At 40.8% G+C, this 17,664-nt stretch overlaps 1 protein-coding gene across 1 annotated transcript in view; it reads left to right on the top strand.

The window, feature by feature from the left end:
* Positions 1-4,498: 4,498 nt before the first annotated feature.
* LOC143289416 (uncharacterized) overlaps positions 4,499-17,664 on the top strand; it is a 198,891-nt gene continuing 185,725 nt past the window's right edge. Inside the window, exon 1 of the mRNA XM_076598412.1 lies at positions 4,499-5,172. Within this exon, the coding sequence (XP_076454527.1) occupies positions 5,158-5,172 (15 nt within the window). The 5' untranslated portion in view covers positions 4,499-5,157. The remainder of the gene's footprint in view (positions 5,173-17,664) is intronic.

Consider the following 17,664-nt stretch of genomic DNA (forward strand, 5'->3'; position numbering starts at 1 on the left):
CGCACGTTAAAGATCCTGTAATCCATGTCAGCGTTCGGTGGGTTATGGAAACAAGAACATACCCAGCACACACCCCGAAAGCGGAGTACGGCTGCCTACATGGCGGGTTTAAAACGGTCATACACGTAAAAGCCCACTCGCGTATATACGAGTGAACGTGGGAGTTGCAGCCCACGAACGCAGAAGAAGAAGAAGAAGAAGAAGATCACCCTCCAAGAAACGCAGTCACAGACACAAAACTGATCAAGCACGTAGACAACAACTGAGAAGCCCTTCATTATTCCTCCTGTCAGCTTGGCTGTCGTTATCACATACTCATCTCTGCGACACCGTAGGCTATATTATAATGTCAATTAATGCAAGATCCATTGCATAAGAAGTTTGCGCCGTACAGGTACTATGTCTTATTATTATTGTTATTGTTGTTGTTATTCTTAGTGGTAGTTTTAGTAGTAGTAGTTATTGTTGTTGTTGTATTAGTATCATCACAGGACGACTTTCCTTATTTGAAAAAAAAACGAAAAAAAACAACAAAACAACAACTGAAGCAGTGGATCATAACAATGTGTTCAAACCAGGTCCATGTATAAGGTCCACTAATCATCTCCTAATAACTGAGAAGGGTTTATCATTGTAAGGGCTAATGCCATACGGCGTTATTGGGGGAAAAAAGTGTGTGCGTGTGTGTGCGTGTGTGTGTGTGTGTGTGTGTGTGCGTTGGGGCAATTTAGTGAGATAAGAGACTCAGTGAGGGTACATAAGGTGCGTTGTTGAGAAGAAAGAGAAACGGATTCGCCTTTTGTTTGTGTATGTGACTAACTGATAAGGCCTATTGTTTCCTTTTGTTTAATCTTTTTATGCAATACGTTTGTCTACGTTTAATATTACGTTATAACATTGTCAGCAATGTGCTTTGTGTTTCCCTCGAATAGCCTACAGGCGAGTAACGCACAGTCGTTAAGAAAATGCCCTTTATTACCATCATGATTATTGTTTTAACGCTGCTTTGAAAACAGGACACAACATGTTTATTTCTACCGAGACCGGTCAAACTTTCAACGCCGGTGACAGCCAGGCGTCTGTCCCGCTGAAAAGGTACACAGGGTCGGTGCAGGTGTCGTGTTGCTGCACATTAAGGGAGATTGTGCTATGATAGATAAATCCCAGTTCACTCGATTATTTCTTCATATTATCTCTTTCTCCTGCCGCACCTCTCGCCCCCGGCTTTCCACCCTTCTTCTAGCCCCTTTATACCTATGTATCACACACACACACACACACACACACACACACACACACACACGGTTCAAACATACCACGCGCATACTGGTACGCACACTTTATGGAAAGAGAGATGGAGAGTGCAGCCAAGATCCCAGCACGGGAGAACTTGACCATGAGGACATAAGCCAATGAGATCGTTAAACTCAATTCCAACGCGAATGTAGAACTGAAGGGGAGGCGGGAACGGAGAGAGAACGAAATCTTTCAGTGGCTTTTCTCTTCTCCCTCAACCAGCTCTCTCCTTTCCGGCCCCTCAAGCAACAGCCACTACCTGCAGGGCCACACCTTGGACACAGTACCATCCGTCAAGTACCTTGGAATTACCATCCAGAGAGACACCAGTTGGGATGGTCATATTGAGAACATCACATCCAAGGCAAACAAGATGCTGGGCTTTTTGCGGAGGAACCTCAAGATCTGCTCAACAGAAGTGAGGGAGAGAGCATATCTGACATTGTCAGACCCCTGCTGGAGTATGCCAGATCCGTTTGGGACTCCTACACACAGAGGAACGTGGACAAAATCGATGCTGTACAGAGGGGGCTGCTCGCTTTGTGCTCAACCGCTACCACGACACCTTCAGTGTGACTGACATGATTTTAGAGATAGGGTGGCCCACACTCGAGCACCGCAGGCAATTAGCTAGGCTTACTGTGCTGTACAAAATCCTGCACGGCCTGGTCCAAGTCAACAACATCAGACTCATCCCACCACCATGTCATCAAAGACGAGGACACACTCCGCAGCTCTCCACTATCCACTGCCGCACCGAATACCGGAGAAATTCATTCTTCCCACAGACCATCAAGGACTGGAACACACTACCTGAGGAAGCAGTCTCTGCCTCCGGTCCTCCCTGGGCATGATCCAGTCTTCAATTAAAAACTTTTTTCTTTTTCTTTTCTTAAAAAAAAAAAAAATCTATCAAGGCTTAAGGGTTCCTGCTGACTCAGCATCATGTTGGTCCCGCTGAACGGGTCTTGACTGGCTGGGTCAAGTGTTGTTTTGAAATTTTATTTTATTTTATTTTTTATTTTCTATTTTTTTACCATTTGACCATCGGACCCCAACCACAATAGTATCGCAGAATCAACCCGATGATTGTGGATACTCAAGTGGAAGAAGCCAGTCGGACCCCAACCACAATAGTATCGCAGAATCAACCCGATGATTGTGGATACTCAAGTGGAAGAAGAAGAAGACATATACTCAGCGCTGTCGAAGACCCGCCGGGACGCCGGCAGACTTTCCGTCACCATTGAGAGGAGACCCTGCGCTTTGGTGGAATCCAGTAACATAAATAATGTATATACTGATTCAACATACGCAGGAGGGCACTATATATTAAGCCTCCCAGTAATGACAAAAATGAAATTATTACTATAACAGTATAAGCCTCGGCACCAACATGAGTTCATACAGACTTTCATCTTAATTTCATGTCAGTGGATGTTTGCACAAAAAGTGTCTTCACGTTCACTTGGCAGATCACGGCCGGGAAGGCAGCAACCGCGATTGCATCAGTACCTTCTTGTCCCGATGAACACGCTCAGAAAAAAATAACATTTTATGCCACACAGCACGTTTCCGCAGTCTGAATTCAGCATCTCCTTGGATTGGAGACGATCAGCGACCACACCCATGAAGCCGACACCGGCCGAAGATGCACGGCTGTATGGATCGGGAAAGAGGAAATCGAAACCGTCTAGGTCACCCTACGTAAGAGCAAGCTAGAGCAACAATGAAAGGTCACTTTTTTTTTTTTTTTTTTTTTTTTTGGTCCAATGTTCCTTGCGGCGTTCTGAATGATTAATTGAAACGGTATTCGGTGTACAGAGAAAGAATGAAGAAGAAGAAGAAGAAGAAGACGAAGAAACCAGTGCAGGGAGAACGACGGATAGGGCGACCGCCGGCAAGAATGGAAGTTAGGGGGTGTGGGACGGAAGACAGCCGGACTGCCGGGGTACTGAGGGAAGAGGGGGTGGAGAAGGGGGGGGGGGGGCCGAGTTGGGCCGCGGCAGAAACAAAAAATCGAGGGATGGAACTTGAATGGAAAGGACAGGAAAGAATGAAGGACCGAAATATAAACTCATCAGAGAAACAGAATGTTGCAATGATGGGTGCTTGTACCAAAAAATATTTCTAAAAAAAATTAAATCTAGTTTTTCATTAATATAAAAATAAATAAATAAAAAGAAAGAAATTTAGAGAAAAAAGTTGAACGGAAACTTAAGATTTGGGGTGAGGGTGGGGGCGGGGATTGGGAGAAAAGGAAAGGCTGGACACTGAAGCCTGAGAAGACACAAGAAAGGAAGAACCAAGAAAGAGAAGAAATCGAAGATTCAGCTTAGCGGCGAGACGAAGATTCGTGTTAATGACGAAGACATATCATCAGTCACAGGACACAAATTAGTGTGGAAGTGCAGCATGTATTAACATAGAAACACACCAAATAAACAGCAACCATTCAAGCGTACAGATGATCCTAGAAAAGTGTTCTAAAAAAAATTCTTTTCAAGCCAAGAGAAGAAAGGAAGGCGAGGGTAACCGTCATACGAACACACACCAACGTAGGCCTCAGTACAGCCTGCCATCCCCCGCCCCCGCACAAACAAGAGCGCGCGCGTGCGCGCATACACAAACACAGCATGTACATCCAGCCGGCCACTTACTTTCCTGTATCCAGTTCATTATCACCCCCCCCCCCCCCACCACCACCACCACCCTCTTCTAAAACTCTCCCTTCCCCTTTCCCCCCCCACCCCCCTCCTAGTATCACTCCGTATAGTGGATAGACGTGTTAAGCTAAACAGCAACAGCAGAGCAGTAGCAACAACAACAACAAAACTGACACACACGCATGAACGCACGCGCGCGCGCGCACACACACGCATGCGCGCGCGCGCACACACACACACACACTCACACATACACACGGCAATCGAGGGGCCCACTTTCAAAACCGGCCATGGAAATTGATTTAGTCAAGATAGTTGAATGCTAACACAGGTTCAACAAACAAGTTATAAATATTTGGAATGTTTTGAGTTTGATGATACAAATGTAATAACATTATTATATGTTCACCGCACGTCACAAAAGAAACAAACTGAAACGTTCGTGCAACCTTCACACAACCACACATGAACGGCCATCAGGAAGAGAGGTCGAAGGGTCGACGAGGTCAAAGCCAACATCCTTCCCTCACAGACATTGGAATTCGAGGTCATCAGCATCATGCTTGTTTTACCTTGGCTCGACATGATATGCACAGTTCACTGGGACTTGGTTGTTACGGAAACTGAATAGTATTTTGATGTCAGTAAGGGTGGAAAACACAAGAAGAAACAACAGGAAAAACTAAGAAAAGAAATGAAAGAACATTGTCCTGGGGCAAAGCGATTGCAGACGATGTTCTCAGAAACTCACTTCCCCTTCAAATCCAGCATGTTGGCCTAATATTCATTAATAGCATGCTTTATGTTTGCAAAGACGAGCAGTTGCATTTGTATTTCGTCAGATTCTTATTTGTTTATGGAACCTTGAAAGAAGAATGAGAGTATTTTTCCCTCCGTTGTTTGGAATCCAGCTTATACAAACTCACGGCTGCACACCTGTGCAGGGAATTCCCAACTAGGACCCCCCCTCTTTCAAGGTGGAATCGCCCGCCGCCATTGATCGCAAGGGCGGCTCTGTTGTTTCAAACTTGAGGTTGCAGCCACCGGCTTTATTCCCAGAGCCATTCAGTGTGTCGGGATAATTTGCGTTGTCATAACTGGAATATTTTTTCGTGAGAACAACAATTGTTATACCAGTGTTGATTTCGATTCCCGATTTTGTCGGGACTGGACGAGGCAGAGAGGAACTGGGATCATGGATCAGCGAGAGGTAAGTCGCAACTCGGACAACTGAGAAATCTTTGGCTTGTAACACTGCACCCAACATTAACACTATTCTGTCCAGTTAGGTTACATGTTAGTGAATTTGCAGACTTGTTCAAACTGCCACATGCTCTGTACGTCCATAAGCTATCATTTTTCAAAGAAAATTCAGGCTTGCACGTCTGCAAACTGGATAATCGACCATGTTTACAAGTCGTCTGCTGTCGGATGCGTTCATGTCAGATTATTTTATTCTTAATCTTATGTTATTTGATATTCACAATCTTGCGAACTAGCTTACCGTAACACGTAATAATGCATTTAATATGTAGCCAGACTTCAGAGAGAAAGGGAAAATGTAAAACAGACTTTTACTCGTTATCTCCAAATAAGGATATTTTCAACTGCGACTGTCGGCCCGAACTGATCTTGCCGGTGGAGGTGTGTACACGGAAGTGTCAGGGGCGAACGGCATGTCGATGTCACATTCATCTTGTTCAACGAGTTTGTCCGAGGATAAAGAAAGGGAAACTGTGACCGTGTAATAATGATAAAGAACTGTATGGTAATGCACATTCATTTTGAGGATGCATGTTAACATCTATGGTTTAGCCTGCCGCCTATTATTGTATAAAAGTATATATGATTTTATATCGTTGTTGTAAAGTTGCTTTACAGTTAATTACACACATACACACACACACACACACACACATATATATATATATATATATATATATATATATATATATAAACACACACACACACACACACACACACACACACACACACACACACACTATACTCACAATACTCACATGCACTTTTATAGTGAATGAATAAGTAAGGTAGTATTTGATACTCATGAATGGATGGACAATAAAAATAGAGAATGGGTAATAGAAATTTTTTTATTTTGATGTGAATGGACAATGAATAAAATGTATTAAGCATTGTTTATATATTTTGGTAGATCTATATATATTTGTGTTCTGTTTTTTATTAGGAAAAAAAAAAGAAAACAGGCATGCATATTTTCAATATTTTCCTTGCATGCATACATAATATGTGCATATATATGTGTGTGTGTGTGTGTGTGTATATATATATATATATATATATATATATATATATATATATATATGCATGCATGCATGCATGCATGCACTCTCACACACAAGCATACAACCCCTCCACCCCCACCCCCCACACTCTCACTCTCTCTCTCTCTCTTGCAGTGACCCAGATTGCAAAAAAAAATTTTTTAATAAATAAATAAATAAATCATTCTCTGCAATGGTGCTTTTCACTGATTCATTGTGGCTCCTTTGTGATAACATTTGCTCAAAATTTGCTGGTTTCTTCTACATGTCCCACACACAATGGGCAAGAGAATGTGTAATTGCCAATGTCATACATGTAGTGTGCACAGACTGGGGAAACTTAGATGACAGTAGAGTCAAATATCCAAACTGGGACAGATCAAGAAACTTGAACAGAAAATCAGAAGTCAGACTTTGTCATTTAACACAATCAGAGCTTGTAAACATCTTATTGTGAGTAAGTGTGTATTTGATGAATTGAGTCTCGGTATCATCACAGGAGGCAGCCAAAACTACACCCTGACCCCACCCTTCTCTCTCCGGCACCCCACCCCTCCAAAAAAAGTGATTGTCTTGCACAAAGCATTCAAATTCATCATGATTAATTGCAGAGGTGTGTGTGTGTGTGTGTGTGTGTGTGTGTGTGTGTGAACAAAAGCACATTAGTGAATACCCCTTAGACTCCCCCAAGCACACACACGTGGTGACATACATGTAGTAAAATTACAATATAAATGTTTTGAAAATAAAACATTCTCATCCATGTTTAAAAGTTGGGCAGTGCACTTGTAAAGAACACATGAAATTCTAAATATTGACTCAGTGTGTTTGTGTGTGCGTTTGTGTGCATTGTACAAACAGAAAGGGAGAAAGAGCGTGACTGAAAAAGAAAGTAAAGTGCTAAAGGGAGGAGCTTTGAGCTCCGTATCCCCAGTGCCCTTTGAAATTTCTATTTGACCTTGTGAAGGCAGAGTTAATGTGAATTCAACAAATAAAACCCATAATAATGTTAAAAAAGAACGGTAAAAAGAAGTATTGCTAGTTGTATTGCAGACTAATCTTTTTAAACAAGAACATCACATTTTCATGCAGTTGAAGTTTCCATTTCCTCATCATTGTCATGCACCTATTGATGTGTGTGTGTGTGTGTGTGTGAGAGAGAGAGAGAGAGAGAGAGAAAGTGTGTATGTTTGTGAGTGTGTGTAGTGTCTAAATGTGTGTGTGTGTGTTTGACTTACGTAGGTTGGTATTTGTGTGTGTGTGTGTGTGTGCATTTATGTATAATATACATAGATCTACATGTGTGTGTCACTGTGTGTTTAATCTGTGTGTGTGTGTGTGGTTGAATGCATGTGTGTGTGTGTGTGATCCCTGCCATTTTCTGTCTTTAGGATCCCCTTCTTTTGTTTGATTCTTTTAGTTTTACTGGAAAAAAAACCCAGCAAGCTGAGCTGGTGGTTACCTGCATGCAGGTTAAAAATAGCAGTTCTGACTAAACACTCTTGGCACATGCTGAAGGAGGGTTGGGGGGATGTTGTACCATTTACATGGGTTGCAAGCTGGTCTGATGCTCATCACAGGGGCCTTTGGGAAGTGCCAGTGTAGTTAATATGGTACATTGTATGCAGTGTGGGCAGGAGAGTGGAGGAGATTGGAAGGGTAAGATAAAGGGAGAAGAGGCATTGTTGTGTGTAGTGCACGGACACACACCTGCTTCAGATTATCTTTGTGCTGAGGGTTTTTTTGTGGATGGAGTTAGTTGCTCCCTGTGGGTCCTTGTTGATGCTGTTGTGGGTGTATGTTTGTGTGTGCGAGCACATCCCTATATGTTTATCTGACTCTGTGTGTGTGTGTGTGTGTGTGTGTTTATGCAAACATGTTGTGGGCTATATATTTAAGTGGCCGTGTAGTTGTATCTTGTTTTATTTAAAAAATTTTGTTGTTGTTTTTTGTTGTTGTTTTTTGTTGTTGTTTTTTGATACAGTATGTATATGTCACAATCAAAGCTTTCTTGCATTTTAAAAATTATTTTCAGTGTATCGCTTACAAGTATGGCTTTGTGGGGTTTTTTTTTTTGGTTATTTGTGTGTGTGTTTTTGTTTTGTTTTTGTTTGTTTTTTGTTGTTTTTAAAGTCATATCTGCATAATTTTCACTTTTTATCATATATGTCATGGATTGAGATAGACAGGAAGGGAGAGAACTGCTGTGTGTCTCTCAAAGTATCACAGTCATGGCATACAAACACCCACCCACAGGTCTTCCCACCCACCCACACTCTGGCACTAACTGTTCAAGTGCTTGTGACATGGTACATATGTGCACACTATAATTGTAGATTGTTTATTTTGTTTCATGTCATTTGTGCAGACCTTCCGGGGTTTTTTAAATGTTCAAAGAAATTAACAAAGACAAAAATGAATCTTGTTCAAAGGAAAGCTGGTCTGGAGGGGAGAGAGAGAGAGAGAATGAGAAAGAGAGAGAGAGAGACTCAGAGAGAGAGAGAGATCAAGTTCTACATTGTATACAGGTGGTGAGAGAGCAGGGTTGGTGGGGTCCATCAGTTGAAATTTTAATGTTACGCTTTCACAGCCTCGGGTGGTGGTTTTGTTTGTTTCAGTTTGTTTTTTTAATTTTTATTGTTTGTTTTTTAGGCAGTAAATAAAACTAACTGAAAGAATCCAATTCACTTTTGCTGTCAGGACGACAGATAGAAGGAGAGAGATTAAAAAGTGATGGGAGAGAAGATATGTGAAAGACGAGAGAGAAGGTAGGGGGATTTCTTGGATGGAATGATAATAATTGTGGGGTTTATTTATGAGTTAATTTGTGTAAAAAAAAAAAAAAGAGTTTTTATTTGAAATATGCACAAAAAGAAGAAAAAAATAACTTATGCACAAGAAGAAGAAACCACGCTTTACACTGTAACACCTTTAAACAAATTAAAGAATACATTGTGGCTATCAATACACTATGCCATCCTCTTACCCCCAAAAAGAAAGATGTCAGTGAACGTTTGTGCGCTGCATTCCATTACTGGATTGTGTCCAGCGACCCACTCTGTGTCAGTGTGTGTGTGTGTGTATTACTGTATAACAGAACATGAATAAAAAAAAAAATATATGGACAGCTGATGCGCTGCCTGTCCATTCCTCCCTTCAGAAGATAAGCTCAGAATGCACACTTGAATGCACAGACACACACTGGCACATACACATCCATACCACACACACAGTATGTATATTATTATATACACACAGACATACAGTGATACACTCACATCCACACACTCAAACACACTCACAAACACATGCATGCATGTACACACACATAGTTTAAAGTGTTTAATCATTTGGGGAGCAAGAAGGTTACCAGCACATGTACAAGAAATGCATTCTCTCTCTCTCTCTCTCTCTCTCTCTCTCTCTCTATATATATATATATATATATATATATATATATATATATATATGTGTGTGTGTGTGTGTGTGTGTAGAGAGAGAGAGAGAGAGAGAGAGATGTATATGTTATATATATATATATATATATATATATATATATATAATGTATCTGTGTGTGTGTGTATGTGTGTGTGTGTGTGTGTTAAAGGATTCAGCACTTTGAACTGTGTGTGTGTGTGAGAGTGTGTCTTTTTGAGTTTGTGTGTATTTGAGTGTGTGTGGGGGGGGGGGGGGGTGCACTCACACAGACACACATATACAAATACACTTCACACACACACACACACACACACACACACACACTCACACTCACACACAGACACATGCACACGCACACACTTACACTCACACACATTTCAAAGTGTTGAATCCTTTAACCTCTTTACAGGCATGGAAGATAAACAACAGACATGCACACATGTGCTATGCACTCTCTCTCTCTTTCTTTCTGTCTCTGTCTCTCTCTTTCTCTCTCTCTCTCCCCCCTCCCCCAGTCTGTCTAGTCTCTCTCTCTAATATATATATATATATATATATATATATATATATATAAAGTAATCTCTCTCTCTCTCTCTCTCTCTCTCTCTCTCTCTCTCTCTCTCTCTCTCTCTCTCTCTCTCTCTCTCTCTTGATCTGTCTATCTCTATCTCTGTCTCACTCCTTTCTCAGCTAAGTTATTATCCACCAGTGACAACTAAACAAATCTTGATAATTTCTTTTTCTATTTAAGTATAAAGTTGTGTGTAGGTGACTTATATAAGCAGGAAAACAAATGTTCATGAATACATCTGTTATTATTGATCTGTGCTTGGGTGTCACGAGATTGCTGTTTTATATACCTGTTACGTAATGGATTGAAGAAAAAAACCCAGAAAATTATATGTGTATCTGTGTTCTTGCCGTGTACAGTACACACAAACACACACACATATACACAAAGACACAGATGTATTTAAAATATTTGATTCTGTATTAAGATAACAGAAGCTGAGAATTTATGTAATTGTAATTCAGTATTGTATAGAAACTGAAAGGAACATCTGACATTTGAAATTTGATGTTGCAGTGTAGATTTTGACTTTTTCCTCTGCTGTGATTGTGAGTTACATCTCTCACATTTTCTGCTATACATGTGTATGAACAGGCTTTTTCATGTAAAGCTGTATAACCCACTATGTTGGCAGCCATATTCCATTTTCAGGAGTGTACATGCTGGGTATATTCTTACTTCTTTAAGTATAAACCATTTATTGTTAACATGGAATACAGATCCATATTTGATGTGCACATGCGATCTGCATGCATTTACACATAAAGGGCATTCAGGCACTAGCATGTCTGCACATCTGTTGACCTGGGAGATTCAATTATTTCTGAAAGTATGTCATAGTCACATGAGGAATGGGTTGGAAGTTTGAAAAGAGAGTGATAGAGATGATGACATTTGTTGGAAGCTATGAGTATGAGAAATAACTGATATAAACCTGCTGAGTGCTGAATAGATGCAGCAGTTCTTTCCCTTGAATCACAACTTCCAGTGTTGCTGGCAGCCCAACAATTCTATTTCTAGGTTTAGTTCTAAGTTGAATTTAGTTTCTGCCTGAAGCAATTGTGAATATAATAACAACATATGTATGCATATATATATATATATATATAATGTGCATGTTGTCTTTAGCCGTTGCTCTCTGCCATTGTTTTTAAAAACAATATTACATTTTTTCTTTTTTGAATGTTTCTTGATAATTACACCCCCCCCCCTCCCCAGCCCCCCTCCAAAAAAACCAACAAACCAACCAACCAAGAACTAAAAAAAAAAAACAACAACAGACAAACAAACAAAAAACAACAACGACCAAAACACACAAAAGCAACAACAAACAAACAAAAAACAACAACTCGCTAACAAACGTTAAAACAGTGCAATTCACATCACATTCCTTTTTATCATTATTTCACTTTTTGGAAATCTTCAGACAGTCTTTGTGTCTTTAAAGTTCATCACTTCTTGTGAGCTTTTTGTTGTTGGTTTTTTTCTTTCCTTTTTTTCTTTCTTTCTTTGCCTTTTATCCTGGACACTGAAGCCGTTCAGGGGCAGTCCATTTGCAGAGCGTCTGGTCTGGCCTTGCCTTTGCCCATCGAAGTGTTGACAGTGCATATTGATTGGTGCTGGAGTGCTTGGGCAACAGCTACAGGGAGGCTGCGGTTTCTCCACTTCCTTCTTTTTTTTCTGTCCTTTGGCTTTGCCATGGTTAGGTTTGCTTGCCCTCATGTGCAGGGGCAGCGTGTCACACACTGCTCTCTGTGACAGGTCGTAGACCTTACAGACTTTATGCTAATTCCTGGCAGCGACTCGTTCCCAGTGCTGTAACCCGTGTCCAGCGGCAGCAGCAGACAGTGCAGGACACTGGTTGCTCGTCCTGTTTTCCAGTTTGCAGCGTTTCTTCGCTTTGTCTGGAGACCATTGATTTTGGAATCATATTGCCTTCTCAGCAACGCTGTTTTTCCACCCTGTTAGGCAGTGATGGAGAAGAAGTCGCGTTACCAGGTGGTGCTGACGCTGAGTTTTTTGTTTGGTTCTGGAAGTGTGATTTTTTAAGTTCTGCTGTGCTGGGTTTTGTGTGAGTTTGATTCGGTCACTGGCACTGTGTCACCTTTTTTTTCCCCCTTGCTTTGGACACTGGTTTGTCTTTTGCTGTTGTTCTCTCTGTGTGTGTCCAGTCTTTCATAGTGTGTTCACTATTTGTTCCCATTGATATTAGACAAATATTAGTTTGCTTTTTTTCTTCTAACTCATGCAGTCACAGGGCACACAGATCTGTTTTTTTCTTCTTCTTTTTTTTAAAGTGCACATCTGTTGCTTTGCACATGTACACATGCACTGTACTGGTGCTATCAACTGTTGATGTATAAAAAATGCAAATGATTTTTCTATGGCTAAACATTAGACATGTATGGAAATCATTATTTGACATCATCAAGAACACATAAACAATTTCAGTTCTGTCCTGACTGCTGCTTCTGAAACATTTCATCACCTCATCACTTTGTGTGGGGGATAGGACAGCTAAGTCTGTTGATTAACCCAAATTTTTGGTGGGCACATGTCCACAAAAAACTGGGCATTATTTGGTAAGCATAGATAAGAAGAAAAAAAGGCCAGGTTTCTGACAGAACTGTCAAGATGACCACCATCGTTACCTCCACCTCTTCCCAGTACGTATTGGAGCACCAACATCAGCGCCCATCCTATTCTGATTCTTTTGATGGTTCCCACTCTATCCATTTTGACCAACATCTAGACCACCATCACCACCACCACCACCTCCATCACCACGAATACCACATGTCCCATGATTACCGAGACCACCACCACCACCACCACCACCACCACAGGCACCACAGGGGGTCCCATGACTCCCATGAGATGGCGGGGCATGGGGAGGCTCGGCGAGGGTCACACACTCAGAGTGGGCATGACCCCAAGGGTCACCATCACCATCATCATGGTCGCCGTGAGGTAATGATCAAGAGCATTTGAAGGAAGTTGTTTGTTTAAACAGCAGTGAGTTTTTTTTTTTTTTAATCTGTTTTACACATTGTTTGTCATTGTTAATATCGGCTCAGCAGGGAAGTAAAAAATTCCAACATTAGCTCATATATTCTCTGTCTCATGTCGGTGGTTCATACTGCAATAGCTATTATCCATGGTCAGATAACATCTCTCATAGTCATAGTATATATATATAAGAAATGGTGGTGAATCAGACAGCACAAAAGAGAATCCGAATGTTGGTGAACGGTGCAACAAGGTATTCAGTGAATCATGCTAAAGGATCAAAATCCCAAAAGTATTTCAGTTGGAATCTTTCAGTTTAAGTGCTATTAAATTTTAATTTTGTGGCAAAACTTTCTTTTAAATGGTAGTGAAACAGACAGCATAAAATGATTTGCGCGGACCTCAGAGGTTGCAATCAATGGTTTTGAAATGTTGAGCATAGTCAGTTCAGTTAACAGTTATTGAACAAGTGGACCAGATTATGCTGCACAACCACATGTATGTACACACTCTCATGGATGTATGAGCATCCAACTCTAATGCTCACATGCATGCTTGCATTCACATCACACGCATATATACACATACGCATGGTCACACATGCCTACACACTTGCACATACAAACACACACTCACGTGAATGAATACCTGCATGCACACACATGCAAGATATCTTGTTCACTGACATGGAATAACTTTGTCATGATTCCATGAAAATCTTGAAACAACTTAGAAATTATTAAGGAAAAATAAGTTAACGCTGATCTTGCTAACTTGGACATTTTTTAAATTTTTTATGAAAGCTTTGTGTCATATCTTGCAGCCACTGACAAGCAGTGAGGTTTTGCTTGTGCCCAGATTGTGGCAAGAGTAGTCCTCTTTGTTACTGTCATATCATTCAAAACCCAGTTTGGATTGTATATATATTGTCAGTTTTCATTCTCAATCATTGTGATGCTGTTACCTCATGTTGTCATATTTCTTTCCAATGAATTGTCCAGGTCCATCTGGAATTCACTGAACTACATGTAAAGGTTGTTTGAAGTTGTTGATGGACTAATGATTATAACGATAGTAATGATAGCAAAGTCATGGATGATAAGAATAAGAGTTCTGGATTAAATCCTGGGTCAGTCTGATGTTGAAGTACTGAACTGATGGATGCAGTGGTTTAAGTGGACTGGACTTCTGTCCTGCAGGGCTATGAGGTCAGTGGTTTGAATATAGATATAATAGTGTCTGGTGGGTTATGAATGAGATTTTACCTGTCTTCTCAAGTCAGCTATATGTATAATCGTATCTGTTTATATGTACAAACCCTCAAGAGCATTGTGTATATATATGAATGTAGAAGATAAGTTATGCAGTATGTATTCAAGATCTTTTTAATCATGTCAGTATTGTATACACTTCTAAAAGGGAATCGTGGTCAACTATGCCCAAAAACAGATGAAAGGGGACATCACAGCCCCAAAATACCGGAGAAAGTTCTTCACTTGCGTTGTGCTTCAGACTGGTGATATTGTAATTGTTTGTCTGAAATTGGTCAAGGCCAGGGTGAAGCTTAATCTTTGCATGATTGTATAAAAAAAAATGTATTGCACTATTGAAGATTTCACAAATCTGCGCTGTGCTCAGTGATCACTTTGCTGGGGGTTGCACATTGTTCTGATTCGAGTGGTGGTGCTGCACATTTGATTGAGACACTGCACACTCATTAAGATTTTCATGTTGCACATTTTACACATTCTGCTGATCAACTTCACCTTCAGTGTTGAGTCATATTTTGGTGTGTGATTAAATTTGTGTTTTTGTTATTGTTCATTCTTTCTTTGATTTGGGGACTGGGGATATAATGAGCTGATAGTTAAGCTTGTAAAGGCTCTTTCAGATTTTGTAAGTGAGTGTGTGTGTGTGTGTGTGTGTGTGTGTGTGCATGCGTGCACATGTGCGTGTGGATGTGTAGAAAGTAAGAAACACATACATGCTTGCAGAATTGTTTGTGTTCTTATGGCCTCAAAAATGCATCATTCTCATTAGCAGTGCTTCTCATGGCACATATCAGCTGCATACTTTGCTGTTTTGCTTTCTTTCACTGCACTTATGACTTGAAGAGATAAACATTGTTTGAGATCAGCGTTTTATTCTGTGGTCCTCAGTGTCCATTTTTTAAATTGTTTCCTGTAACCTGTTTCTGTACCGGAAGTTGAACTGAATTGATGGGGGTTTAGTTGGTTTTATCTGAGCTGTTTTTGCTGACACAGTGACAGTGACACATTTTCACATACATGAACGTACGCATACATGCACACACATTGGCACGCATACACATGCATGCAGAATGCACGCATGCATGCACTATTGTTTGTGTATATGTACATTTATACACACACATTGCGTAACATGCACACGCACACACACACACACAGAGGCATGCACGCGCATGCACACATGCACACACGCACACACACACACAAAGAATAACACATGTGCACATAATTGTCACATATACCACCTGGATGATGTTTTTTTTTCTCCCAATGTATGAGGCATAAGTAAGTTTCGCCTTTGTGCAGCAGTGGAATGTAATTAGAGTTAAACACCCTTGTACACAATGCTGATGTAGCACAACATCCATTCCTGTCTCTCTGTGACATAGTGTGTCGAGTTGTGCTGACATATATTAATTGCAAAGTGAGTTGCTTTTTGTTTTTTTTTGTTTTGTTTTGTTTTTTAACAAGAGGGAAAAGGGAGAGAGAGAGGGGGCGGGGTTCCAGTTGATGGAGACTAGCCTTGAGGCCTCCACATATGGTGCAAATATTTTCAAAGTGGTTCCATTCACAGATCTGTGGTTGTGGGAAAGAGAGACTTCACTGAGGGTGCAGGGTTGTGTCAAACGGGATGTCTTGTTGGGACTGAGCATGCAGAGTATGTATGGTGGATACGTCAGTTCTGTTGATCCCTTGGTGGAATTTTGAATCTTCACCCAGTGGCCATAATCCTGGGAAGAGTCACTGGGGCACCACACAGAAAAACTGCTCATCAGATTTCTCCATCTCTGTGGATTGTTTGTCAAAGCATTGATCTCTGCAAATGGTTGCTGAGTCTCCCTCCTTCAACAGTTTCTTGGACTTGGAAGATTGTTTTAGCAAAGCCTTTGGATCTTATTACATGGCCATGCCAGCATAGCTTTCTTTTCTTTACTGATCAATGTCAGCAGATCTTAATAAGGTCCAATGTGCTGCTTGATGGTTTGGTGCTCTTGTTCACTGGTGATGTGATCAGTGTATCTGATATTGAGTATCTTGTGATTGTATGGTTGTTCTTGGTGTTGGCTATAAACGTGGTGAGGCAGGCTCTGATATTTCTGGGATGGACAAGAGGCAGTTGCAGCTCCCCCAGCATGTCATCATCTGTCCTGGTGGGTCTGCATCAGTCTTGTTCCAACCACTTTGCACCATGCCCATGGCCTCCTTCAGTGTCGATTACAGTAATCAAACAGTGTTTAGCATTTTCTGGCACTGTTAGTGTTATGTTTTCTTCCAAATAGTCATTTTCTTACTCATGCAGAGAGTCAGTACCTTTTTACTATCACTGAACTGGATAGAAAACTAAAGATTCTTGAAACAGAGTTGATAGCTGGTGAGAAAGACTGGAACAGTAAAAGTTAAACAGTTGCTGGAGATCAGTTTCTGAATTTTGGGATTGTTTTGGACATTGTTGTCATGCGTACTAACATGCAGGGACGAGTACAGGGAGGAGGACTATGGGCGTTGCTGGCTTATTAAAATCCCCCATGAAGTCCATGTACTGTAAGTGGCATGTTAATGTATGCCTGCACTCCTCTCATACACAACTTTGAATTCTGGACTGACTGCAGTTTGGGAGTTACAGTTGCCCAGAATTGAATAATCTGCTTTGGAAAAGCCTTGTTCAGCATGCTGGAAACAATATGTGATGCATTTGTGCTTTAGAGCTGTCCATAAGTAGTAGCAACAGTTTATTAAACTTAAAGTCTTGCTGACACTTTCTTATCACAGAAATATCATTAGACATGCTTGGGGATGTATTCTTTGCTTATCTGCCTGTCTGTCTTCTCCATCTGTCTCTCTATATGTCTGTTTGTGTGTGTGTGTGTGTGTGTGTGTGTGTGTGTCTCCACTCTCCACACCCCAAAGAGTTTCTGAAATGAAGTTTGGAGTAATATCCTCCACATCCCCACACCCTAGGTTTAAAAAAAGAAAAAGAAAATGTAGATTGAATAATGAAATTATGTAAAATTATGAAATGATCATGGCTTGGAAAGTGTAGCATCTAATTCAGGAACAGTAACTGTTTGTTATTTGGTACTGTATTATATTACTTTTTTTTGTCACAA

This window comes from Babylonia areolata, chromosome 1, assembly GCF_041734735.1.
Source record: "Babylonia areolata isolate BAREFJ2019XMU chromosome 1, ASM4173473v1, whole genome shotgun sequence".
Lineage (NCBI taxonomy): Eukaryota > Metazoa > Mollusca > Gastropoda > Neogastropoda > Buccinidae > Babylonia > Babylonia areolata.